Raw genomic sequence first — 26,876 nt, 5'->3', positions numbered from 1 at the left:
AAGAATATTTGTTTTGAAAGAATATTTGCCTACTGATTCACTGTATCACAATTTCAGTCACACACCTCTTTCATTTGTGTTCTTTAAAAATTGAAATAAAGTTTGAAAAGAAGTGAATTAATTGATTTTTGTTAAGAGGTATTTGGAATTCTCTCCTATCTTTGACTGTACAGGGAAAGACAATAAGAAGAAAAGCCAAAAGAAGCGGATGCAAGAATTGGACAAGAAACCTGTCAAAGACTCAGATGATTTCTCTGCATTCACGACAGATGGTGCACCAGTGAGTCTGTGATTATTTAAAATTCTTTGAATCAACAAATCTAATATGATATGCTATAGTTGTCCAGATCTGGGCCCTGTTGCTAAAAAAACTGGTAACTTTTACAAACAGTAACTGTGCAATCAATGGTAACTAGTCTGTACCAAAGTTATGCTATTCCACTGCCATCAAAGCCAAGAAATCACTGATGGTTACTACTGATGGCAGGGTTACCATTAATTGTAAAGTTGCCATAGTTCTATGCAGTAGGACCCTGGCATCAGTGTATCTATTTAGGGATCAAATGTTTGATTTGATCCAGCAAAGAAGTTTTTTTCTGTATTCCCCAAAAGCAGTAGAACACCTGCCGGAACTATTTTGTTAACTTTTGTGTTAGGCTGTATATGCCTTGTATATTGGGAATCTGGACTCTTTTTGCTGGTAAAAAATCACGGTGATGGAATGAGTATCATACCTTTTTAAGGGAATAGTTAGCAATTTTTACCTTGGGTAATGGAGACTAATAACATTTGCATTTGTGCTAGTATATTATTTATCAGTATTTTTGGCAACTTAATCTCACCAATTAGATATCAGTCAAGTGATTACTTTTGTGAAAAATAGTAATACTGTGAAAATATATCTTGTTACATTGTGGGGCTGCACATTTGCTTTTATTAAAAGGTTGAATGCTGCTAGGCATCTTGAAGGCATCTAGTTCTCATTATTCTAAAGTGCCTCTTTGTGTGATGGTTTTCAGGTGTGTAATTTTACTTTCAAGAACTATCATGAATGCACACTTCAATCTCCATTGAATGGTGTGATATGCAGTAGGAGCCTATTTCTCGATTTAAAGGTACCAGTCATTCTCTAAAGTATCTGCCAATTATGGCAACCTTCGGCTTCCCCCATTTTCCCGTTTTGCAGGCTGCCGCCAACCCAGAAAGTCAAGAGAACCCAGCAAAGCAGAGAGAAGCTGCAGCTGCGCAAGAAACGCCCAAACCCAAGGAAGCAGCAGAGAAGGTTGAGGAGAGGCCGGTGGAGAAACTGCAAACAACTCAGCCTCCGAAGCAGGAGGAGGTAAAGGAAGAGGAGAAGGAGAAGGAGGAGGAAGAAGTGCAAAGTGAAAAGACTGATGAGGTGCAAAGTGATGTTGCCAAGAGGAAAGCTGTGGAGAACACTAGCGAGAAAGCGAAGGAGGTGGTGCCGGAAACCACGCCAGCCAAAGTGGAGAAGGAGGAGCCGTCGGATCGCAACGAGGCCGAGGAGTGGGAGAAGAAAAATGAGGTGGACACTGTGGAGTCTGAGAACTCAAAGAATAAGGAAGGGAAGCCCATCCCCACAGACAATAAGATTCAATTGAAGTACACCTACAGGAAAGGTAATTGAGCGCAGTGTGGGAAATACGTGCCGACGATGGCATTGGCGGAGCAGGGATTGCTATATGCTTGTCCCTTGATCGGCAGGTCTCGTGCAATGGAATGATTGCAGTGCTGACATGGTGGTTGATTCTTTTGCTGTTAGGTCACATAGATTTCCTTGGAGTACTGTTCGGGCTCCTGTTTCATATAACTTGTTATCAGTAGCAACTGCCACATTTCTATGACAAATATGCTCTCAGCCAATCAGCTGCAAGGATTTCAGTAGCTTTTAACAACTATCGTAACTTGTTTTTGATAAGTTTTATAAAACGGGACCCTGAAAGGAGTGTTGTGATTCCTATTTAAGATCCTGGTAGCTCTTCCCCTGTTTGTGTTTACTCAAACTTGTCACAGAAAGATCCAGTGTACATATTCTTTTTGCATTATTTTTTCCTTCCTTTCAGTTGTTAGTTAATTGTGTGGATGATTTAGTAGTAAAATCAATAGCAATAATCACTATTTGAGTAGTTCAAAACTGATCTTCCTCATTACCTCTTCGAGCCATCATTTCATCAACTTTCATTTATGGGAGAAGGCACTGATGAAAGCTGTCTCTGCCAGAGTGTAACTCTGTATTATTTGCTGGACTTTTTGAGTGTGCACAGCAGTGGGAGAGTATGCAGAAGCTCATATCAGGCACAATGCTTTCAGATTATGTTCATTGGTGTAATTCAAGTGACACTAAGCTGGAGATTTCCAGTGTATAAGCACTTTTGGACCCAGTCGTGTCTATTTTTTTTGTTACATTGTACATTTAGAAAGTAATGCCTATTGCACATATTACCACTGCATTTCAAAGATGCTAAATTTTTGCAGTTTTGGTTACTGTGAAATTGAATAATTACTTTGGTGTATTTTGTACCAGGCCTGTGAGAAAAAAAAAAGCCATCTAATGAGAATATGCCAGATAAGGAAGTATACTGTAGTAAACACTACAACAGTGTGTATGTCTTTTCTCACAGTCATTCTTTGTTTTAATGCCTCCACTTCAAAGGGTGTCAGAGGCAAATGTATTCAGATTGTCCATCTATCTGTCCATCCCACAGATCATTGATTGTGATTTAACCCTAATCAGGCTGGGGGGGGGGGGGGGGGGGGGGGCGGAATCCGCCCCCCTAGACGTTTCGCGCAATATCTCCGCAGCGCGATAAGCTCCCGCCACGATGTTTCATGACTTTTTTCTTTCAAGTATCGCGCAACTTTTGAGACCAAAATTGTTGCGCCCGCGCGTACCGTTTTGACGCGACGCCCGTTCGAAAAAAATTTGTCAACCCCAAAATTGCTCCAAAACATGATTTTGTGTACAAATCCAATGCAAATTGTGTTTTTTCAATTGATTCACATAAAAATTCATATCTTGACTTAGAATGGAGGAAATTAATTTGTTTTAGCATAATAAAGCTTCGAAAAATGTCTGTGACAAATTTTGGCCAAAAAACAAACAAAAACAAAAGGTCGAAAAACAAAGAAATACATAAGAAATTCAAAAAACAATCAAATACATAAGAAATTAATTTCGATACAGATTTTTTTTTTTATCCTATGTCTCAGGAGAATGATACAAGAAACATTTTAAAAAAGAAATTAGCTTAATTAGAGCATTAATAAGTGATTTAGAGCCCAAAACTGATTTCATGCATAAATTAAAATAATTAATTAATATAAAATGGCGTCGCATGTGCCGATTTTCGGCGCGATCACACGTTCCATAGGCGAGATCTGAAGGAAGGGGGGGGGGGGGGGGCGGAATCCGCCCCACCCCCCCCCCCCCCCCCCCCCCCCCCCCCACAATATAGCATAGCCAAAAAAGCCCAGCCTGATTAGGGTTAAGAATCTTCGCTCAATAAGTTTCATGAAACCTGGTCCTGGTATGCAAGATTTGGTAAAGCTACACTGATTAGATTTGGGTCAAACTTTACATGAGCCAGTAATCAAAGACCTCTGAACTCTGGCTTAAATTGGCAATGCTCAGCTTTAACTTTATCTAGTAATGTCCAGTAGTAATATGATTTAATAGGAAGGGTAGAAATAAAGGGAAATTAGTTTTTTGAAATGAAAGCTGAAAGGTCATTGTCAAAGGTCAAAGATCACTACTTAAGCAGCAGCAACAACAACAACAACAACAAGAAGATGTGATGTAAAGTCTAGTTCAGCTGGGAATATCCAGTAGTAATGTTAGTTGGTGGATAGTTGTATGAAAGTTCACCCGGACATTATGGTGATAGCAAGGTAAAGGTCCCAGTGTTTTGGTTAAAATGCTATTTTCCAGACATCACTTCAGCTAGTAATCTCCAGTGGTAACAATATCCGTTAAGAACATTAGAAATAATCAATGAGGTGCCTGAATTAACGTAGGTAAAAGCTCAAAGGTCAAAGCCAAAGCCAGCAAGTTGATATGATTGGCCATTTTCTGGCCTCAAATTCTATTACATATGTCAAACAACAATGTTATTTAGTGGAATAGATTAGAAGAGGTTGGAAATATATATTTCTTCTGTGGTCAGGATCAGAGAACTTCACCAAATATAAATGAAGGGTAAAGAGAAGGGTGAAGAGTAATTGCATGAGAAGCAGAGGCGTCCTAGTCAACTCGTGCAGCAGTCAAATTTGCCATCATCCATTTTTGATCTGGATATGTCTGCGATGACTAGAGTGGCCGGATTTACCTCACACTCGCAGCAACTACTCTCATACCTTTGGTCATCCTTGTTTTAACACTTTCCTCAACACATACGTGTACCACCGTACTCCATTTGCCCTGCTTGCCAGCTATTTCACCGATTCCTTCAACGCAAGCATCTTCGTCGTGTCCTCGGGTCTTCTTTTTAAGCATAAAAATTTTTGTTGTTCCTTCTGAACTTTGCAGATCAGTGGAGCCCTGTCAATCCAGAGGGCAAGAAACAGTATGATCGCGACTTCCTTCTGCAATTCCAGAAAGGGTGCACCGACAAACCAGACGGGCTTCCTAACATTCCTGACATTGTGCTTGAGAAAGTGAGTACAGATACTGGTTTAGATACAGCAGTTATTCCAAACGTTGGATTACGGCATTTTCTCTTTGCCAATGTCTGTGGTCAAGAGACTGTGATTCTCCTATTTTGAAAATTTATGTATGATAAAAGTACACAAATTTTGTGCCGTTCCGTGGTTGTGAAGGAGTAACTTCTTCACAAAATGAACAGAAAGGGAAATTCCATTCAATACCTCTGCATTCTGTGCCTCTACCACAAAGTGCCAGTGGAGGCATTATGTTATCAGGTTGTCCACCTGTTTGTCTGTCCATCCGTAACCAATTTTTTTTTTTTGACAACATATCTTGAGAACAGTTTGAGGTATCAAAATGAAGCTTGATTATTATTATCTATGAATTGTTACATCCCTGCATGAATTTTTGATTTGGTACAAAACAGCATAGGGATAGTATATTACCCACTGCTAATTTATGGTAGAAAAATCACAATAGGGAGTTTATCTTGATTTCTTGGGGCTTGCTCTTGTTTGGATTAATCCATTCGAGTTGGCTCTTAGAGTTGTATTAAAAGTAGCACTCAGAATTGCATGACTTTCAACTGTGTCTTCTAATTTGACTCCTTGAAGGCGGATGTTCGTCCCATCGGCCTCAGCGTTAACACGGGCATCAGCTCCAAGGGGACAGACTTCATGCCTCACTTCATGAAGTCCCCTCGGACACAGGTGAGGCAGGCGAGGGCCAAAGACATGGCTTCTCGGCCATTACTCGATTTGAAAATGGCTTCTCGGCCATTACTCGATTTGAAAGTGATGCATTGGAGAGGCCTTGCCCATGGTATACATAATATTTAAAGGCTTTGTGTCAACATAACATGAATCTGTCCTCCTATTCGTTGATGGACATGTGATATAAGGGGGTGGGGTTACCTATTGACCTTGCATTTAGGTATTGTAATTTACCAGTTTGATGTAATGTCAGAAGTGAAGCATTTTGATGTTTTATTTAATGCCACTGTTGTAACATCTTCTTGGGAAAACTTGAACATTTGCTTTTAAAAGAATAAAAGAAGTTTGTCATACAGTGAATTTAATATCAACAGAGTTTATGCTAATTTTGTGTTGGATATTTCCTCACTGCAATAGTATTTGCACCACAATGCTAAAAGCTACCATCATTCTGAGAGCTGTAGGTTGTAAATGTTGAATCTGATGATGTATCTCTTCAGAATGATGAGCATAAAATGCATGGGAGTAGGTGAGATTTTCTCTCTAGCTGTCTATCTTTATATATGCACATCAAGTAGGTGATAGAATCATCTTCATCTTTTGCAGAATAGTAATAATGAAAATGAAGCTGAGAAATACCAAATTTGATTTGATTTTTTACCCAATCTGTTGTTCTCCCATCCATCCTGATTTTCCATGTGGCTGCTCAGGGCAAGGCACCCAACTACCAGCAAGGCCCGGGTAAGAGGGCATCCAGGGAGCACATCAAGGTCATCCAGAGGGCCTCGCCAGCCGTGGAGACCAAGCTCAACACGACGGAGAAGGCCTGGAAGCCCGTCCACAAGCGTGAAGAGGCGAGAGGTGGGGAGGAAGACAAGACTGATGTGAGTATTGATGCCATTTTATTCAGGGCGTTTTTAGAGTGCTCCAGGAGTGCACCTGAACCCCTCTGAACTCTCTGTGAACAGACATTCATGCCGTGGAGCGCTCTAAAGTCATGCTCCCCCTTGAGGCTAAGCTCAGGAGTGCTCTTGGAGCACTTGGAATTCTGAATAATTGGTCACCAACCTTCAGAGCTCTCCGATGGTGGAATGCGGTGCGAACTGTGAAGGTTTTTTATGTTTGAATTTCCTGCGGTTGGTGCCAAGACCAAATTTGGGGTCAGTTTTCACATTTTGATGTTCTTTGATTATCCCAGTGTGATTGAATATATGAATTAACTTTATGCCCATTCTGTGTCCTTTGCAGGAATTGTTCCGCAACTTCAAAAGTATACTCAACAAGCTCACGCCCCAGAGGTTCACGAAGCTGGTGGAGCAGGCTCAAAAGCTTCCCATCGACACGGAGGAGAGGCTGATCGGCGTCATCTCACTAGTCTTCGAAAAGGTAATGCACCTGTAGGATGCTTGTTGTGGACCCAGATATTCACAGGGCTGTGCCTTGTTTGGGAACAACTTAACTCTCTAAAGTTTCCACTGCACACCTGCCATGTATCACAACAAACATTGCATGACACAAACATTGCATGACACAAACATTGCATGTGCAAAATGATGTGACCTTGCAGTTTTACCGCCTGTTCTTGTGTCCACCAGCTATTATTCAAGGATCTAAAATCTTCATATCTGTACATTACATTTCTACTTGTTGCTTTGCAGAATATCTGTATTACTTTCCTTTATTAATGGAGCAATCAAACCTGTGTACAGGAAAAAAACTGCCAATGCGTCCTGTCCACCAGTCCCTGACTAACATCACGTACTTGGAAAAGCACAAAAAACTGTGTAAAGAAATTCATCTGCTGCGATGTAATTTAGAAAAATGAGATATCAAGGGCGAAGAAGGAGCATTTGAATTATTGTTGATAACTAAAACCAAAAATATTTGTAGCATGAAATTTTTGCAAATTGGAGTCAGTAGCCTTTTTCGCTATATGAAATTTTCGCACATTTCCATTGGCATTAATTCGTGCAGTGTAGACTAAGAACTTTTGTCTGCATTTCAATTTCGCGAACGAAATCGAAATGCATGCAAAAATTTCTGGTTGTACTGTACTTTTCTTGATGGTCTGTGTGTAGGTACGTGTAGTCTTTTCCAGAAATACTACATATTTAGTTGCCACTCCTGCCAGTAATGAAATTGAACCATTTTCACCAAGGTAGTTGTGAACAGAAACAGTGAAGTCTATTGATTTCTTTATTGTTATGATTTCTCCTTTTCCTCCCTTAGGCTATCAGCGAGCCCAGCTTCAGCACGGCCTACGCCCACATGTGCCAGCGGCTGTCCCAACTCAAGGTGCCGTCCACGCAGAAGCCGAACACCTTCGTCCAGTTCCGTCCCATCCTGCTGCACAACTGCCAGCAGGAGTTCCAGAAGGAGTCTCAGACGGAGGAGATTGAGAGGGAGAGGAGGAAGGAGATCGAGCAACTTCCCGTGAGTGAAGAGGCGTCATCAGCTGCATTGCTACCGTATACACCATATATTTTGCGAAATTCTATTTTCGCATATTTCACAAGTCGGATGATTCCCGAAATGATGACGCGAAATCATTAACTCCGATCCCAACAACATGCACGCACACTTTTCTCTGTTTATTATCGTGCTCCACGATCGCGAATTTAACCACTCGCGATATTATTGGGAAGTCCCGATTCGTAAAAGACTCGTCGAGTATATGGCGTATACAGTATGTCAGAATCTCTGTGCTCTCTGACTCCCGACAGTATGTCAGAATCTGCTTCTGCAGGAGACTCCCGGAAAACTTGAATTACAGTCTCTTCATGTCCTAATCAGATTACTTTTATCAGTTAAGGTTCACACAACACACAAGAACTGTATATTCCCGATTGCTCATTGCATTTTTTTTTTTTTTTTTTTTGAATTTCTGGTGCCCTATCCAGAACTAGGGAATATCCCGTAGATGGGCGGATATGGGTTAGAGTTGTGATGGAGAAACTTCAGTGATAGAATGAGAAATAAAAATTATCCCATTTCCAAATGTGAGTCCCCACCCAACAACCTCATAAATTGCATATGTTCTGTGTACAATATCACATTTGTCTAATGCTTGGGCGTGGTGTTAATTTTGTGAATTTGGTCAATTTTAAAAAATTTTCTGAGAATAAAACTGCGTGAAAAAGCATGCTATATAGAGTACTGTATTTGGAAGTTGATCTTGACTGTTGTACCTGTAGTATTATCAACAAAAAACAAAAAAATGCAACTCTTCTACTCTCCAGGTGGAGCAGCGCGAGTCCAAGTTGGAAGAACTGGAGGAGCAGCTGTACAAGGCCAAGAGGAGAACGATGGGCAACATCCGCTTCATCGGCGAGCTCTTCAAGCTGCGCATCCTGACGGAGAACATCATGCACGACTGCATCCTGCGATTGATGAAGGCGAAGGACGACGAGTCCCTGGAATGCCTGTGCAATCTCATGTCCACCATTGGCAAGGACTTGGACCATGATCGTGCCAAGGTAGGTCAACTTTTTAAGGCCCCCGTGCGCTAGACCACTTCGCGATGATTCAGCGGTTGTATGACCCAGCAACTGGAGGTGTGACGTCGCCACCCTTGCCAGTTTCCAGTTGTGTGACTCGGTTACATTGCTAGTTGGAAAGTTCAACATGTCGAATTTTCAAGACTATGCGGTCTAATCGCACAATGCACAATGTCAGATCATGCGACTGGTTGCGTGACCAGTTGAATCATGTATTGTGTGACGGGCCTTGTACTTCAGGAGGGACTTGTGTGCTCACTTTTTCGTTAACTCGCTATTGTGAATTGTCATCCTGAAAAGCTCAAATATGTTGTGCACTGCTCAGGCCATGATTATGCTGAGATGGATCGGCTTTTAAAGAGCACTGGAAGGTTGGGCATTGGTTTGTCTTGTTGTAGGGCTCAGAAAAGGTTGTATGTCCATTCTTTAGTGTGTGTGGTGTAGCCTTCCAGGGCAACAGGGAAAGCATTTCATGAGCATTCTGTCAGATTTTTTTTTTTTCCTGTCAAACTGTTAAAAGCTACTGAAATCCATGTATCTGATTATCCAAGAGCAACTTTGTCCCGACATATTTGTTTGACAAAAGCCTCAGGAAATACTCACCTGAAATTGTTGAATTAAAAGCCCCTGAATGTGGTGCAATGATTTATGAAGGCCATGGGGACTTGTTCCCATGGCTGTCAGTGAAGATGTGGTACGTAGTTAATAACATCTCCATCAGTTAGTAAGTAGAAATACACCACTTTCAGTGGTGATACTGTTTATTTCTTCTCAGACACCTAGGGGAGGGGTGAACAAAATTATTCTGTTTTAAAGCACAGGGCTTTATATGAAAACCGGAATGCTCGAAGTTTGTCTCTGAAGGATGCATACGGCAGCAAAAGATATCTTGTGTATAGTAATGTCTGAGTGTCAGGGCATTTTCGTCAAGTTCAATATTCAGTGACATATATTGCATCTGTATGAGTGGTATAGCCCTAATTCGTGCACTTTTCTTTTTTTGTCATTTGTAGAATCGTATGGACCAGTACTTTGTCCAAATTGACAAGATTATCCTGTCGAAGAAGAATTCGCCGAGGATACGATTTCTCATGTGTGACCTGGTTGATCTAAGAAAGGTAAGCTCAATACAGTGGACTCCCGTTATAACGAAGTCCTCGGGACCGGCAGTTTTCTTTCGTTATAACGAAATTTCGTTATAACCGAATGAATAAACAATAAAAATACATAGAGTTGATAATGTTGCGGCCCTAAATTTTATTTCGTTGTAACCGGAATTTCGTTATAACCGTGTTCGTTATAACGGGAGTGCACTGTAGTGTATCTGTATAACATGTTCAACCCCACTCAAGCTGTGTCTTCCAAGTTCTTGATGTGTTTGAAATTCAGTGACGGAAAAATTTCATTCAAGAGCTCCTTTCCAATGAATTCTAATTGTGCAAAGTCTTATATCATCACTAGGGTGACAAGACCTTGTATCTCAAATTTGCTTGTATGTTCCTGCTTTTCTCAGAATAACTGGGTTCCGCGGCGGCAAGAAGCCAAGCCAACGACAATCGATGCAATCCACCGGGAATTCAATGCGCAGGAGGCTAAGAAGGCTGAAGAGGCCAAGCAGCTGAGCAAGGTGAGCAGCCGCAGCCGGGAGCAGCCCCCGCCGCCGACCAGGACAGGCCCCCCACAGGCTGACGACGGCTGGAACACGGTCCCCAGCTCCAAGAGCAGACCCAACTATGACCCGTCAAAGCTGAAACTCACTCGGGTAAGGAGGAATTTTAGCATTAGTTCTGAATGTCGCATATAGAGAGTCGCATGGCAAGTGTTGGGATATCTGGTGTGGTCGCAGGGGTGAAACAATATTCCACATGAAATGTATCTATATGTTGTATTGTGTGCTTTAGGCATTATGCACAGTGGTTTGTATTTGGGATTGTATTTATTGACACTGCTTCGACATAATTACAAAAAAAAAAAACAAAAAAAAAACCAGTTAGTACTCCGACTACCATCAGCAATGGATTTGAGTGACTGAAACTTTTTGTCATGAACTCACTCTTGCCAGATACTATCACAATAATATTTTTTCCCCCTGAAAGAAAAAGATTGTTCAGGATTGAGGTGCTTATTTTCTGTCATGGTCACAACTGTATGCTCTTCCTCATGACCCCATCACATTAGTTGGACCTTTCGGTAAAATGCACAAGTGTCTGATGAGATGCTTCAACTATGTAACAGAGCTGCCAAGTCTCCCTGATTCTGCGGGAGTCTCCCTGAAAATGTCAAAATCTGTTCGTGTCTGAATCGGAGAATATTAAAATCTCCCTGATTCAGGAATTATTTTCGGCCATTGAAATGCATGTAACACACAGACATCTCGGTGATTGCTGTGTGGAATCTCCCTGATCTGGATGTGGGAATGTTGGCAGACCGGTGTAAAGTGACCTTTCCTCTGGTGTCTAAGATGAGCATGGACAATCTTGACAGACTGGACTTACCTGTCCTTGAGTGTCGCATATTCTGCAAGACTCGTTTTCAGATCATTTTTGGAATTACCTAGGTTTTCATTGTGCTTGTAGCATGAATATGTGTGGTATGTGCATATTTCGACATTGATAGAGCCCAGATTTATACCAGTTGTGTATGTTTGTGTATATCTCATGTATACAGATGCAGGCTGATGACAATGTGCAGCTGGGCCCTGGTGGGCGGGGCTTCAACATGTGGACGCGAGGCAGCAGCGGAGGCAGCAGCAAGAACCAATCCAAGGAGTCGGCTTCTTCCTCATCCTCTGCATCTCAGGACGAGTCGGGAACTTCAAGAACCAACCGCTTCTCGGTCTTCAACGAGGACAACAAGAGACCTGCCAGGTGAGGCTTGATAATCCAAACCAAAACCAAAACAGAACAAATAGAGACTTTACCAAAGTGATATTCAGTTGTCAATTTTGTGAGATTTCCTTCCTTGGTCTTTGTACAAGGTAAGAGGCAGTTTTGAGCCACATTTCACCTCTCCCAACAGCTGCTTACATTTGAAATAGTATGAATAATACATTCCGGGTTGAAGGGTCATTGCTTTAAACCTGTTAAGACAAGTCCCGTGTATACTCGGGCAAGTGTCTATGGGAAATGCGTGTTGTAGCAAAATTGGCTTGTCCTCAATGGATTAAAGTAACACATTTCCTGATTTCAGTAATTAGTATGTTTAATCATCTGTCTGTAAATTCCGCTCACACTCACATGTGCTCCCTGTTCCTTTCTTGAACAGGGGTGGTGGATACGGGTCGAGGGACTCGCGGGGTCGCGGTCAGTCTCCGTCCATGGGCAAGCACTCGTCCAGGGAGAGGGAGAGGGAGCGAGACAAGGAGGCAGCTATCGCCGAGGTCCAGAAGCTGACCCGAGGCAGGAGGTCAGATTCACTGGAGAAGAGGCAGGAGCCCAAAGGTGAGTTTGAGCTAGTTGGTTAATTCTGTGGTTGAGAGTATACTGGCCTTGAGATGTAGTCTTGCCGACAACTGGCTAAGCAAGACTTTGTAATTTTGTGGACTGCAAATGTTAAACTTGCCCTCCTTTCTTTCTCTATTTAGCCTTTAATCCTCCTTCCCCTTCTGGAAAAAGTGGTTGAAAACTTCAGAAGGAATTTACATGAACTGCATAATTGTCTTTCGCATATTTTGTCGTAGTCTGTTTTAGTCCAAGTAGAATTTGGTAGTTCTCCAGTAGAGCATAATGTTCACATATGAAAGTGGCTCTTTGTGTCAATGATAATCGAACTGTTTTGATTACCCTTATCACAGGATCAAGGGAGAAGCCCCCTGCAAAGCCAGCAGAAGAAGTTCTCCTACCGGCTGACAAGGTGGAGCAGAAGGCTAAGGCAATTGTGGACGAATTCCTCAATCTCCGAGACTTCGCTGTGAGTAGAGATGCATTTTTTTTTTTCCAAATGAGAGGAGATACTTTGTATGAGTCAACATATTGTCAGGGCCAAAAGTCCATCAGGAGCCAGTGTTTTTTTTTTTTTTTTTTTTTTTTTTTTTTTTTTTTTGCTGTCGTTTTATTGTGCTATAAGCCAAAAATAAAATAGCAGTATCTTCTGCCACCTGTTCATAACGGAGCAGTTGAGCTGAGCATGCCATATATTTTGATTTGATTTAATTTATTGGTTTCTGTATCATCATTGTACATGCACATTCATGTATATACATACATAAACATATTAAGTTGCTCACAGAATATCTTCATTGCCTTTACACACTGTATAGCAAAACGTATAAGAAATACAACAATGAATAATACAGTGGGGTTATGATGTTACTTGTGATAACATATTATTGAGTGATGCCTAAAACATGGATGTTATCCTTGCATTGTAAGTTTCTATCTCTACTCTAATCTGTATCATTGCCATCTAACCTTGTCTCAGCCAGTGATGATATATTGCATTCTGGTGTATCGTATTCTTGATCCCTCATAGGTGCCCATATCCATGATGCCTTGCATAGGCCTTTGTGAATATTGATATATGACTGTAATCATGCAGTGAACCTCCTCGAGTCTGATGCCCCATTAAGTCATTCCAATGCATGCATCTGTAGTAATTATTGAAAAGGCGGAAATCAAGCTTTGTGATAAAACTGTTGGTCTTTGCTATGGAGACCTACAGACAGCTTGCAAGTAAGACATTCAAGGCAATTGCCTATTTCTCGCCCCATTGCAGGAAGCAATCAACTGTGTGTCCGAGTTGCCAAGCAGCCAGAGAAATCTCTTTGTTGAGGCCACGCTAGACCATATTATCGAGAAGAAACGAGAGATGCGAGAAAATGTCGGTGTTCTGTTCCAAACTCTCATTGTCAAAAATCTCCTAACCAACGAGCAATATTTAGCAGGGTAAGTGAAGCATGGCTCTGTATGTCTATTTTTCTTATCTTTTCTTTTTTGAACTTAACCCTATTCTAACTGGGGGGGGGGGGGGGGGGTCAAATTGACCCCCCCCCCCCTCGACGTTTCGCGCCACGATTCTGCAACGCGCAAAGATTTTGCCGCGTCGTTTCATGACTTTTTTCATTGAAGTCTCCCGCATATTTTGAGACCAAATTTGCGACGTCCGGGTACACCGTTCTGAATTTATGCAATGTTTTGCATATGCATGTCAACCCGAAAACCACTCGAATTCATGATTTCGTGTGCAAATCGAATGTAAACTGTGTTTTTTTGTTTAATTGCTATAAATTAGATTATTTCAACTTTTAACCATTGAAATAAATCAATTCTAATGTAGATAAGCTTGAAAAAGTGCCTCCAACAAATTTTGGCAAAAAAACAATAGAAAACAAAAGAAAATTATTTTGATTGCGCTATTTTTTTAAAAGAAAATTGTTTGATGTGTCTTGAGGAACTCTGACAAAAAAATTGATTAATCCTTCAGTCTTTTTGATGGAGTTATAGGTGAAAATATGATTTCATGCATTAATTTGCATAATTAATTTATTAAAAAATATGAAATCAAAATTTTTCTATTGTATGACCATGTAATCTTGTAGTTGACATCCGGCTCTATCTTCAGGCAAAATTTTGCGGCGATTGCGCGATCGGCGGCCGAGATCTGAAGGGGGGGTCAAATTGACCCCCCCCCCAGTAAAAACTTGGTCTCGAATAGCCCAGTTAGAATAGGGTTAAACAAGTTTTCTATTAAACTACTCGGCTTTTATTTCTCTATCAAAAGGACAGGAGTACTTCAGTATCATCTCAGTAAGGGTTGTTTTGTTTTTGTTTTGTTTTTTCTCGCTTAATTTGAAATAGCCAAGGGTCTCAGTTGCAGTGATTGTATATGCCATATATTCAGCAAGACTATTTCATGAACTAGGTCTTCCTGACAATTTCATGAGTGCTTAAATTCCTCAAGAGTGAAGCAATGGATGGGGATATGTATGTGAGCATGTCACATTAATTTTTAGATCAGCGTTGATGTTACGTGTGTTCTAAAATTCCCAGATAGTACCCTGCAAAATATATGGCGTGTGCAGTGCATTATTGGTTCTCTGTGAATTGCTCTTGTACTGTTTCTGCTGAGCCTTGTCATCAAACTTTGTCACTTCCAAGGTATTGGCTAACTGAAGTTTTTTTTTTTGCCAGTGCTATGATACCTGAAGCTGTTATACAAGGAATTGAGTGTAAGTCTGGTGCGAGACAAGTGCCTCATACCAACACAGCACTCTGCATCTGCTTTTTATGCCTCCGCAACGAAGTGGCCAGAGGCATTATTTGCTACCATAAACACAGACACTTTGTCATGTTGGCTCTCATAAAAGTTGCAGCAATACATCACTTGCAAGTGTGAATAATAGCATGGTTAGGAAGCTTAGTATTTGTACTATTACAGATATATCATGATACTAAAAGTGCCAGAGTGGAAGAGTATAGTGTAATCAAAGAATGGAAATACCAAGGAGAGTAAAAAAATAGGGGAAAATTATTCTGTCTTGCCAGCAGAAATGTGTTGTGTTGAAGTTGTTTTTATATTCATTTTCTTTGAGGAATGAACAGTCTGCAAGTAGGAATCACTACCCCTTGGCTAAGAGAAGTAAGAAAGATTTTTTTAAAAAGAATTGTAATGATTTTGAATTGCTTATTTAACTCCTCCCAACACACACACACCTACACACAAACACACACACATGCACACGATGTAAACACAAATTCCTGCAGACTGAAGAACACCATCGACTATGCAGAAGACATGGCAATAGACATCCCCAAGATCTGGGAGTATCTGGGCGAGATCCAAGGTGCTATGCTGGTGGGTGGAGCTGACTTCCTCAAGCTACAGGCCATGGGCATCGAGCCACTTTGTGAAATCAACAAGGCAGGCATTCTACTGGCTGAGATCCTCAAGACAGCAGTGAGAAGAAATGTGAGTCCCTGTCATCCTTATCTCTATCCGTAGCTCTATCTCCGTCCTATAGACCTACTGTAGAAGTGGATGTTTTGCGTGACGTGCAACTAGCGTGAAAATAAAGCACGCAAAAAATTGTGCTTCTTATGTGTAGCACTTGTACATATTTTGATACCACAACGTTTTGATTCCACAAAAAAAAAAAAAAAAATGTGAAATTCACCTTACCCGGACAAGAGCAAATTATTCAGGCAAAGATGTCCACTTTTACAGTATTCAGTCTTAGAACACTGTAACTTATGTCGGCAATAACTGGGAGCTTCCAAAACTAAAAGAGAAGATGATCCAGTGCAATGAATCAGATGCAAATTTCCTACATCAGTGCATAAACTTAACTTTTGTTCAACATCCTGAATCTCCCCAGTTATGACTAGAGTAGACATTAGCACAAAAAACAGCGCCCGAACCCAACAGGTCTGTAGAGCACCAAAGAGATGATGTCACAGTCTTGTTAGGCTTGGACCGGAACCAGGTGCAGGCATGGTTCGCAACAATAGTGTTCCCAGATATTCAGGTAGGGTGCTACATAAATTTTTGTTACCACTTGCCCGGTCGGGCAAGCAGATTTTCGAATTGTTGCAGAACACTTGCCCAAACAGGCATTTTACTTGCCCGAAAAGAAAGTCCAAAAATATAAGAAAATTATATTGAAAATCACTTGTAAAGCCAAGGGCTTGATAAAACCCAATCATTTGAATAAACAGCACATGTGGGGGGGAGTAGTAACAAACTTGGTTCGAAAGAGTGTTGGTGTTGGATTGGTGGGACTTTTTCACGTACAAATGTAAGTGTTGGGAAGTAAAGATGGCTTCAAAACTTTTTGCTTGCCCAATTCGGGCAAGCATTTTTTCTCATTGTTCCAAAACACTTGCCCGACTTCGATTTTCACTTGCCCCGGGCAATCGGGCAAGTGCCTATGTAGCACCCTGTTCAGGCAAAGCAAATCATGGGTGTTTGCGAGATTTGTGAGTACGTGGTGAAGTAATGTAAATGACGATTCTATAGGAACAGAAAATGTTCCTTACTGCATTGGTTTGCATTGTGATATAAATCATAAGTGTAGAGAGGATGCTGTACATGCTGCTATATGGTGAGGACTTTGTAAGGGATGACGCTGAGTGAATGGGAGAGTATAGAATTTCTTAAGTCTCCGGCCAACCTCTCACAAAGGTTGTGTGATATTTGCATGATTGTATATTTTCAGGGTGCTAGCAAAGTTGCCCAGTGGTGGCAAGAATCCGGTCTTCAGTGGGAGAAATTTCTACCTCCAGGCAAGAATGTGCAACAGTTTGTGCAGCAGATGGTAAGTTTTCTTTTCCCGAACCAAAATACTGCTTCACCAAATAAAAGTGCTATGGAAGGGAATGCATCCTTAATGTTCTGTGCATGCCTCCACCTCAACCAGAGCTGGAGGCATATTTTCAGGTTGCCTTTTTAGGTCACTTGAGCCAAAGGCTGAAATGAGCTAATGACTATCGCAGTCACTCATTGTATGTTCATATGTTCTTCTTGCATAAGCATTTTACAATGTCTGCTTCTTCTTGAAGTTCGCAGAACAGATTTTTACCAAACTGGACAGGTAGCATCTGGAGGGTGATAGATCTCTCCCCCCCCCCCCACCATGGTATGACTGTGTAATAGAATTAAAAGTACAGCAGTAGCTTCCTCTGTTAGCAATCATTCCATCAGCGGTGGACAGGTAGCCCCTCTTTTAATTCCATTACCCTATTATTTCCATAATGATAATTACATTATTCTTTAGTTTAGGATCATAACATGAATGGGAAAGTGTGTGTTTCAACAGTTTTTCTACAACTTTTTTGGGGGAGAGTAGAAAGATCAGATATGTCTCAGAGGCCCCTTTTCATTTCTTGAAATCCTTTCATACACTTCACTTTCATGTCTAATAACTTTTGAAAGGATAATCTTACTGCTTTGGAAGTTGGCACTTATCATGGACAGAATGTGTTGATAGAGCATACTCAATTTCAGCTTAAAGGGATGGTACAGTATTGGTGGAGATGAGAATTGGGCTTTAAACTTTTTGCGAGATACCAAGAAAACACTTAAGATGTAGTACAGAGTATACCATTTTAACCCTAAAAGGGCCGGGGGGGGGGCGGAATCCGCCCCCCCCCCCTCGACGTTTCGCGCTATAATTCTGTAACGCGAGAAGGCCTCATCGCGAGGCTTCTTGACTTTCTTCGTTCAAGTCTCGCGCAACTTTTGAGACCAAATTTGCAACGTCCGCGCATACTTTTGCAAAGCCACGCCCATTTTTGTAACGGAATGTCGCTCCAAAACGGGCACAATTTTGTGATTTTGTGTACATTTCCTATGGAAAACAGTGCTCTGTCATGAAAGGCATAAAAACCTGATTATTTTTACAATTAATCACTTTCATTGATTAATTTTGTGCTAATTATGGTAGAAAAGTGGTCAGTGACAATTTCCAATGAAAAAACAAAGAAAAAACAAAATTTGAAAAACAAAGAAATACATAAGAAATTCTGAAAACAATAAAATACATAAGAATTGAAATGAGTTTTGGAAGTTTTTGTGATGTACAATTGTTGAATATGCTAAAACAGATTTACAGATCAAAAATTAGACTCTCAATGCTTTTAATTAAGCTAAAATATCACCTTGAGCTTAATTTGCATAATTAATTAATTAAAATTAGAAATTGATTGTTGCAAAAAATCTTATAACACAATCTTGTAGATTATGACGCGGGTCTCACGCATGCAAAATTTCATCGCGATCGCACCACCGATGGCCGAGATCTCGGGGGGGGGGGGGGGGGGGCGGAATCTGCCCCCCCGGTCTGAGCATAGCCAAAAAAGCCCAGCCCCTTTAGGGTTAAGAGGAATTCAAAGTTAATTTGATGAAAATCGGGTTTAGAATGACTGAAACATCCAAAAACAAAGTAAAACAAAGTGATCGTCATAAAGTGCGGGTCCCACACTTTATTAGAATCACTCTTTTTTGATATCTCAGCCATTTCAAAACCAATTTTCATAAAATGTTGAATTCCTTGTAGAATTACATGCTCTTTCATATTTCATAAGAGGTTTCTCATTAATATCTCACCAAAAAATGTTAGAAACCTGAAATTAGGTCTCAACCAAAACTATACAACCACTTTAATCTGATAATCCCTTCATTGTTGTCGCTCCAGTGGTTTACATCCTGCGTTTTGTCCCTTTGACCACACTGCTCAGACGGCTTGGCAAAGATTAAGTGCTTGAATAGACCCTGTACTTCAGAGCCTCTTTTCTCAGTTCACACTGTACCAGAGTGTGTGTTTTCTTTCCAGTATTTAGATAGGTTAGGGGAATCCATATTAATTGAGTTATACATCATTTTAAAGCTTAGAGTCTGCTCTTTCAGAATCTGCTCTTAACTAAAAATCCATATCTGGCGACTTTTTGTTGGTTTTGTTATGCAGGGTCACATATGATGATGTCATAACCAGCACCTTACTGAAGTACAGTGTATTACGTCTGGTACTGTAGAATACCAAAAGAACGAAGAAGTTTATACTTATAGTGCTCAGATAGATGGGTAACCACTGGAAATGGTGGAAATGGTTTGAGTAGCTGCTACAGACAGGATGTTGTTTTTGTTCACATGCAGGGTGTGCAGTTCACACTAGAAGGTTCAGCAACAGCTGACAATGGCCTCAATTCTGCTGATGCTCGGGGCGACTGGCTTCAAGTCCTGCAACAGGAGCTACCCACACTACTTAAAGAGAAGCCTGACAACAATAATGAGGTTTTCGACTGGTTAGAGGTAGGTTTCGCATCATGTGCTATGTAGGACTTCATTGCTCAGAACACGTTGCTTTCTAGAGAGGGAATTTGGTTTTTGTCCCCGCCGAACGAGTTCGAGCAGGGGACTATGAAACGGGCTCCGTACGTGTGTGTGTCCGTGTGTACGTCCATCTGTCTGTCCGTCCGTCTGTGTGTGCGTCCATGTGTGATCAAAATGTTCAATTTGCTACTTCTCTGTCATTTATGAGCCGATTTTGATTCTGTTTGCTTTATATGATAGCACTACATGGGAGCTTTGAAACTTCAACACAGAATTTCAGTTGTGACCTTTGACCTATGTTGTACATTTTGCTTCAAAATGCTACTCCTTCGCCATTTCTAACCCGATTTCAATTCCGTCTGCTTTATGTGATGGCACTAGGTGAGGGCTTCAAAACTTCTACACAGAATTTTGACCTTTGACCTTGATTTTTGACCTATATTGTACATTGGCTACAAAATGCTACTCCCTCGCCATTTCTAACCCGATTTCGATTCCGTTTGCTTTATGTGATGGCACTAGGTGAGGGCTTCAAAACTTCTACACAGAATTTTGACCTTTGACTTCTTTGTCCTTTGACCTTGATTTTTGACCTGTATTGTACATTTGCTACAAAATGCTACTTCCGGCGGGGACATATAATACGCACTGCGTAATTTCTGCTTTTCCTTGTTTTTTTTGTTTTTGTTTTTGTTTTTTTTTTCAAAGAATAGTAAACAAGAATTCTGAATTAGTTTGTGAGTATTACATATAGCTCTATGTCTCCCTATTGCTGTAAAAGTGGATATTTTCACACAAGTAATTGTTCAAACTCGGCCGGGTGAGTCGAATTTCATGTCTTAATTTTGTGGAATCAAAACATTGATTAATGATACATATAGCAAGTAAAAAAAAAAAAGATTGCATGCTGTTATTTTTGTGGCAGTTTCTGGTTCCACAAAATGTGCAAAAATTCCACTTTTACAGTATTTCATAGTGGTATACGTCTATAATCAGCATGATATTTTGTGCAGACAACAAGTGACAGGAGTAATGCTACCCAAGTATAAACTTGCCTAAATGCGCAACAGATTAACATGTGAGTTATTGCCGTTCGAAACTGTCCTTCATGATATTGCCTCACCCTCTGGTCTTTGGTTTCTCCATGCAGCGCATGATTCCACCCAGTAAGAAGGAGTCAGACGAATTCATTCGTGCCTTAGTCACCATCATCTGTCGAAGCACAATAAAAGGTGAGGAGTTTTATCTGTTTCCGTGGCCTTTGCATTCTGTGATGAAATTTGAATGATGGTTGTTCTTGGCCCAACTTATACACTTATTTGCGAGCATCAAGATGTGCTGTATGTTATAGTTTTATCACTTCGGTGATCCCTCGCATTTATCCCCAAATTGAATTCTGCTTTGGGTTTATGTCGGGTTCAAGTGTGTGCGATATTAAAAAATCAAAATAAAATTATGCTAAGCATGCTTCTACTCTTCTGATAATATATGTATTGAATACACAGGGGCATAAAGTCATTGTCACAATGTAGAATGTTCAAAATCTTCTTCTTTTTTTAACCCTTCCACCAGATTCTATTAGTAAACATGAATATGAAAAGGAGATAGACAGATTTACGCCGTCATGTTATACAGTAGTTGTACAAAAAAGCAGGGTATCCTATGATTTCAGGCTGCATGATGTTACTATGGTATTTAGCTATGTACAGATAATATGCACTTTGCACATATTACAGGAGCTTGCAAAAGAGTAGCAGTCATTTCTTTGAGACCCTCGTAAAAGTTCTTATTTGGAACTGAAACGTATAACAAATAGGAATAATGCATAACTGACCATACTCTGTGGTGTTATCCCCCCTCACCAGGCGAAGGACAATCTTGCCACCTTGCGTGCGAAGACCTGAAGCGACGCTGCACGTTATTACAACGATACGTCGACAACAAGCGCCAACGCGAGTTGCAGGCCTTGTATGCTGTTCAGGCCCTCAACCAGTCACTTATGAACCCTCCAAGTAAGGGAATATACTTCACGCATGTGGAGTGAACAACCATTCATTTCAAATAATACTTGGCAAACGTGCTAGCCTTAATTTGCATATGTGCTATATACACTTTTTTCTTCTTTTTTCTGAGTTGGAGAAAGTGCATTGACATGGTTTCAGCATATAGTCGGGAAAATCTAGGAAAAACATACTGAAGCAAACAACATCCAGTAATTTAACAGTGCAAACACCTGTTGGTCTTCAGCTGTTGACATGGAAGACACAATTCTGAGAGTTGCAGAAAGGATATTATAGTAACAGCATGTTGTGACCCCGAAAAGAAAGAAAGAAAAAAAAAAGTCAAGGAAGCGCACAATCTGGTATGGCAGGAGTGGGTGTGAATCAATTTCATTGATATATCTTTGTTGGTTTATATTGTCATCAAGTTTGATGTCTTCACTACCTCACATCCATGTTTCAAAATTGTGTTGTGTTTAATTGCCTGGCTCTGCCTGCTCAATGGCAACCAAACTTCAAACCACAATTTCTGCAAGCTGCTGATGGTGACTTCATTTTTTTTTTTTACCATTTCTTTGGCATATATTTGGAAATGTTGAGGATTAAGTAATTCACAAATCTGAGACTCAAACTTTAGAGACCTATCAGGTTTTTATGGTATCAGGTTCTCAAGGTGGTTGGTCACATATAATGGGAGACTTACTGTAAAAGTGGATATTTTCGTGTGGGTAATTTTTTGCACACGGCCGGGAAAGATGAATTTCATGTTTATAATTTCACGTAATCAGAACATAAGATAGTGTCCACACAAAACAAGCGAAAAAAAATTACTTTGCACCTATTTTCACGCTGATTTCTAATCATTCGAAATGCAGAGAAATTTCCACTTGTAGACTACTCGAGACAATATTTGATATCTGTCATTTATTAATATCTCCCCTCCTTTCAGGTCTACTAGGCATTGCGTTTGATGTGCTTTACGACGAAGATGTTGTATCGGAGGAGGCATTTTATGACTGGAAGCGAAGTGATGACCCACGTGAGCAGCAGGGCAAGGGGGTGGCGCTCAAGTCTGTCACAAGTTTCTTCACATGGTTAGCCGAGGCGGATTAAACCGGTCATTGACACCGCCCCAACTCAACTGCCAAGCAGCTGTTTGTGGTTTCGAGTCGTCACAGAATGGACTGACAGTCTCGCGATCCGAGACAGAACTTTTCTCCCTTTTGAATTCAACGAATAACAGCGGAATATTGTTGCAAAATGGAGGACACGACAACAGACTTCTTTCTTGTATACCACGTATTATATATATGATATATAGTTAAGATATATTATGAGATTAACTTTTTTTTTTTTTGTTTCTTTCATACTTGAGAGTGTAGACACGAGCATGCTGGACTTCAGTTAAGGAAGTGTGCTCGATTGGGGAATGCTCATGAAAAGAGTCATTCTGTGGGGATGTAGGCAGTGCTCCATTACCTTTAGCAATCCTAAGTAGCTGACAATGAAATTGCCAGCATTTCTCTCTCCTTTTCGCTGTTTTTTGTTTGTTCATGGAGCCAAAATGAGCGACAATGGGATTCTCTCTTTCCTCCCTCGTCCTCTCCGTGCATTCACGAGTAGAAAGTTGCCGCAGGAATTCTCAGCCTCGCGGCTCCTTTTTCGCACTTTGGTGAACTCGCAGTTCAGTGTACATGTTAGTTGCCAGTCGAGACATTCTCACGTAAACGACGCACATGATCGGTGGAATGAATAATCCTTGCCTTTCAATTAATGCCTTTTTCCGTTCTGATTTTCTCTTCTTTTTTTTTCTTCTCTTTTTAATTCAAGAAACAAAACGTGCTTCCATTTTAGACTTGTATCTCTGTAGCTTGAGGCATTCAGGCCAGATGGGCTGAGATCACTTTGTTTTTATAAATCATCATATCACCATGTGCACATTGTTACGAAATGTGTGTGTTCCAGTTGCCAAAAAAAAGAAAGAAAGAAAGAAAGAAAGCAAACAAAACAAGGGGAGACACTGAAGAGCAAGCAAAGATGTTGGAAGTTGCGATTTGTCACTCAATTTTCTCCTGTTTACAGTTCTCACATGGATCAATTGTCCAGCACTTGTTCACATTTTGTACTGAGCCAGACGTTACTGTAGAATTTTTGAACCTTCTTATGTTCATTTTGTTCTGTCTGGTTATATTTCCATATGATTTTTTTTTTTTTTGTCTTTTTTTTTTTTTTTTTTTTACTTATCTCCTTTTCCTGCCAATCTTTCATGGGAAAAGGCAGTCAATAATATATGTTGCAATTTAATTTATGATCAAATGTACATAAGGTGATTACATTGCCACCCCGAACATATATTTTCTGTATGTTAAAAGTGTAGTGATAAGTATGCTCATATTGCTCTATGCATCTATGGCGTCTGTTTTGGTGGATAAAAGTCTCTGCACAGCCATTGAGAGGTGCCCTCCGTGTGCAGACATAGTGGATGCATTGTTTTATGGTCTAGCACCGACTGTTGTCTCGGTAATAGTTGGGCACGGTGCCGTATTACCTCCATTGTGATCGAGTATCGGACAATATCCTAGAAGGAAACAGTGAAAGTAGGGAAAATTAAACTGCAAGACTGAATAATATTTGAACTTCTCCATCAGCGGAGAGCTAAATGATCGTGTATTTCAGATATTCATTCTAATTCAGTATTCGGAGGAGACTTTTGTACGCATATTAAGCACAAGTAGTCATGCATTCTGTCTCATGAGAAATAACTGACACACTTATTTTGCAATAACGATTGTTTTCATTAAGCAAAGGACACATGGATGATGTCGGGTTTAAAGCAAGGGGATAATATCTGGAGTGGAAATGAGGTTTTGACTGTAAGACTAGAGAAAAGGGAAAAGAAGAAAAAGAAAATCAGCCGCCTTGTCCTTTAAATACCCATTAGTGAGATGTTTTGGTAATACATTTATGCATTTGTACCAACACGTATCAAGTAGAATCATGAGTCGGCATTGGAATCGAAAGTTGGCACAGAACATTTCAGTGTGCATCCATTACTGAGAAGCATATACTGGTAGACAGTAGCCATGCATAAGGAATTGGTCATACAGCATCAAACTGGTGTAATTGAGTGACTCTGTGTTTTTTTTTAGGGAAACCGCAAACCAGAAATTACCCAGGAGCATATTACCTTTCATCATTCATTGCATGCTTAAAGCTTATTTGTCATGACGAAGTAACTTTGCAATACATATCATATACCACTGAGACTCTTCTTTTGTTCTATTGCTACTTTGGTTGCTTTTCATAGCAGAAGCGACACAATGTATCCATTGTACTGGGTCAGATTTTGGTATGGCTCATGCGGTGGTCTAAAGAATGCCATTGCACCATTCAAAACAGGAACATATCTGCTGGATTTGCATGAATTGTTAACATAAATGATAACTGCTTTGTTTTTTTTTTGTATTTCTCTCTCCTGCACCTTGGAGATAATTGTTCCTCCTGTGCAAAGCAGTCAGGTGGAGATCTATACTGCGCAGTACACCCCGGTAATGTAATCCCGTAACTCCTGTTGAAAAATGTGGAATACAGCTGGAGAGCTGTGACCGACGTTTATTGAAGCAATGGACTGCATTTCCTCTGTAGTGTACATTTGAACACTTTTATGTAGTGTGCAAATGGATGCAGTGGCAAGTTAACTTGTGAGCCTGACTAGGCATTGTAATAGAGTAAAAAAATATTAAGTTTATTTGAGATATATATTGACAAATTATGAAGGAAGCTAAGAAGAAAAAAAAAAAAAGAGGAAAATGTTGACAAACTATATCAAAATGGAAACACGTGTATTTGTGAATTTAAGATTGAAATATTACCAATATTAAGGAAGAGCCATTTTACCGTCACAAGGTCAGGACTCTTCAAGACAAACTAAGAAACTTTGAATATTTGTGAAGTCGGTCGTGTGCCTAGCCTGTGTACATACTAATAAGTTCTATAGGCGGGCGTGATTTTTGAGTACGCGAAGATGAAGTTTTGCGCAAACTGTCAGTGACATGATGATAAAAAAAAAAGAAGAATATGAAGATGATGATAGAATGATGCCATAGGAGTGAGTGACTGAACAGACAATTACTGTTTCCTTGATTACCGATGAGAGAGAAAGAAGATTACAATTGGGAGAAACGAATATGTACCATCCATCTGTCTATGTGTCTTTATTGTTGTCTGTTGTGACTTGGGATGATAGGGAAAGATGTGGAGGATATGCACATGTTAAACCAGTTTCTGTTATCATATTACAAGACATATACATGTGTGTGTGTGTGTGAGTGTGTGTGTGTGCGTGTGTGTGTGTGTGCGTGCTATATATATATATATATATATATGTTCAATCAAAAACTCCGTGAAAGACGTTGTTTCAAACAAATTTTCGCCATAGGGCTTTGTCAAGTCGGTGCCAGATTTTATTTGGAAATAAAATCTACCATGCAGTTTGCTAACTGCTTTACAATGGCGCCCTGCATGCATACAGATAAAATGACAGGCAGTAATATGAACTACACTAATGCAAAACGGTGACGTGAACAAAAGAAACTAGTCCTGATTATATACATTTGAGGGTAGAGCAGAATTGGGAGAGGGGAAAGTGGCTAAGCATGCTTCTAAGGAGAATGACAATGAAATCGTTCATGGGAAAAAGAATTAAAGCATGCAGATAAATCTTAGACAATATGGCCCGAATTCACGAAGGTGGTACCAATGAAACCATGGTTTAAACCGTGGACTAAAACCATGGAGCGCCAAGTGTTGCATGGAATATTTCGTCACGAAATCAGTCATTTCGTCGATGAAATAATTTTGTAACGTAAAGACAACATTTTGTCAATAAATGAACATTTCGTCCACGAAATGATAATTTCCTTAACGAAACTGTCATTTTGTCAACGAAATTACCAATTTCGTTACGAAATATTCCGTGCGACACTTGGCGATCCATGGTTTTTGTCCATGGTTTAAACCATGGTTTCATTTCTACCACCTTCGTGAATTCGGGCCATATGTTTTGAGTTTATTTTGAGGCTAAGTCAGCTCTGTTGCTATGGAGAATGTTGGAAAGAGAGCGTGAATTTTTTTTTTTGTGAGTGTTTGTTTTTGATTTTTGTTTTTGTTTTTGTTTTGTTTTTGTTTTGAGGGGGGAGGGGGTTAATTCGGTTTTCAGGTAAGGGCATTGATAAACGCC

The 26,876-nt window shown here is 40.3% G+C and overlaps 1 protein-coding gene across 1 annotated transcript in view; it reads left to right on the top strand.

Moving 5' to 3' along the window:
* Window positions 1–25,825, top strand: part of LOC140238931 (eukaryotic translation initiation factor 4 gamma 1-like) — a 53,508-nt gene extending 27,683 nt beyond the window's left edge. The window contains exons 9-28 of the mRNA XM_072318828.1: window positions 174–280; window positions 1,187–1,640; window positions 4,547–4,674; window positions 5,278–5,373; window positions 6,087–6,260; window positions 6,625–6,762; window positions 7,606–7,809; window positions 8,616–8,852; window positions 9,887–9,991; window positions 10,387–10,635; window positions 11,541–11,740; window positions 12,138–12,313; window positions 12,667–12,782; window positions 13,587–13,756; window positions 15,575–15,779; window positions 17,026–17,124; window positions 19,461–19,616; window positions 20,788–20,869; window positions 21,503–21,649; window positions 22,587–25,825. Of these exons, the coding sequence (XP_072174929.1) occupies window positions 174–280; window positions 1,187–1,640; window positions 4,547–4,674; window positions 5,278–5,373; window positions 6,087–6,260; window positions 6,625–6,762; window positions 7,606–7,809; window positions 8,616–8,852; window positions 9,887–9,991; window positions 10,387–10,635; window positions 11,541–11,740; window positions 12,138–12,313; window positions 12,667–12,782; window positions 13,587–13,756; window positions 15,575–15,779; window positions 17,026–17,124; window positions 19,461–19,616; window positions 20,788–20,869; window positions 21,503–21,649; window positions 22,587–22,750 (3,407 nt within the window). The 3' untranslated portion in view covers window positions 22,751–25,825. The remainder of the gene's footprint in view (window positions 1–173; window positions 281–1,186; window positions 1,641–4,546; window positions 4,675–5,277; window positions 5,374–6,086; window positions 6,261–6,624; window positions 6,763–7,605; window positions 7,810–8,615; window positions 8,853–9,886; window positions 9,992–10,386; window positions 10,636–11,540; window positions 11,741–12,137; window positions 12,314–12,666; window positions 12,783–13,586; window positions 13,757–15,574; window positions 15,780–17,025; window positions 17,125–19,460; window positions 19,617–20,787; window positions 20,870–21,502; window positions 21,650–22,586) is intronic.
* The last annotated feature ends 1,051 nt before the right edge of the window (window positions 25,826–26,876 follow it).

This window comes from Diadema setosum, chromosome 15 (genome assembly GCF_964275005.1).
Source record: "Diadema setosum chromosome 15, eeDiaSeto1, whole genome shotgun sequence".
Classification (NCBI taxonomy): Eukaryota; Metazoa; Echinodermata; class Echinoidea; order Diadematoida; family Diadematidae; genus Diadema; species Diadema setosum.
Note: the sequence above shows the minus strand (reverse complement) of the source record. Positions and strands in the feature narration are given on the sequence as shown.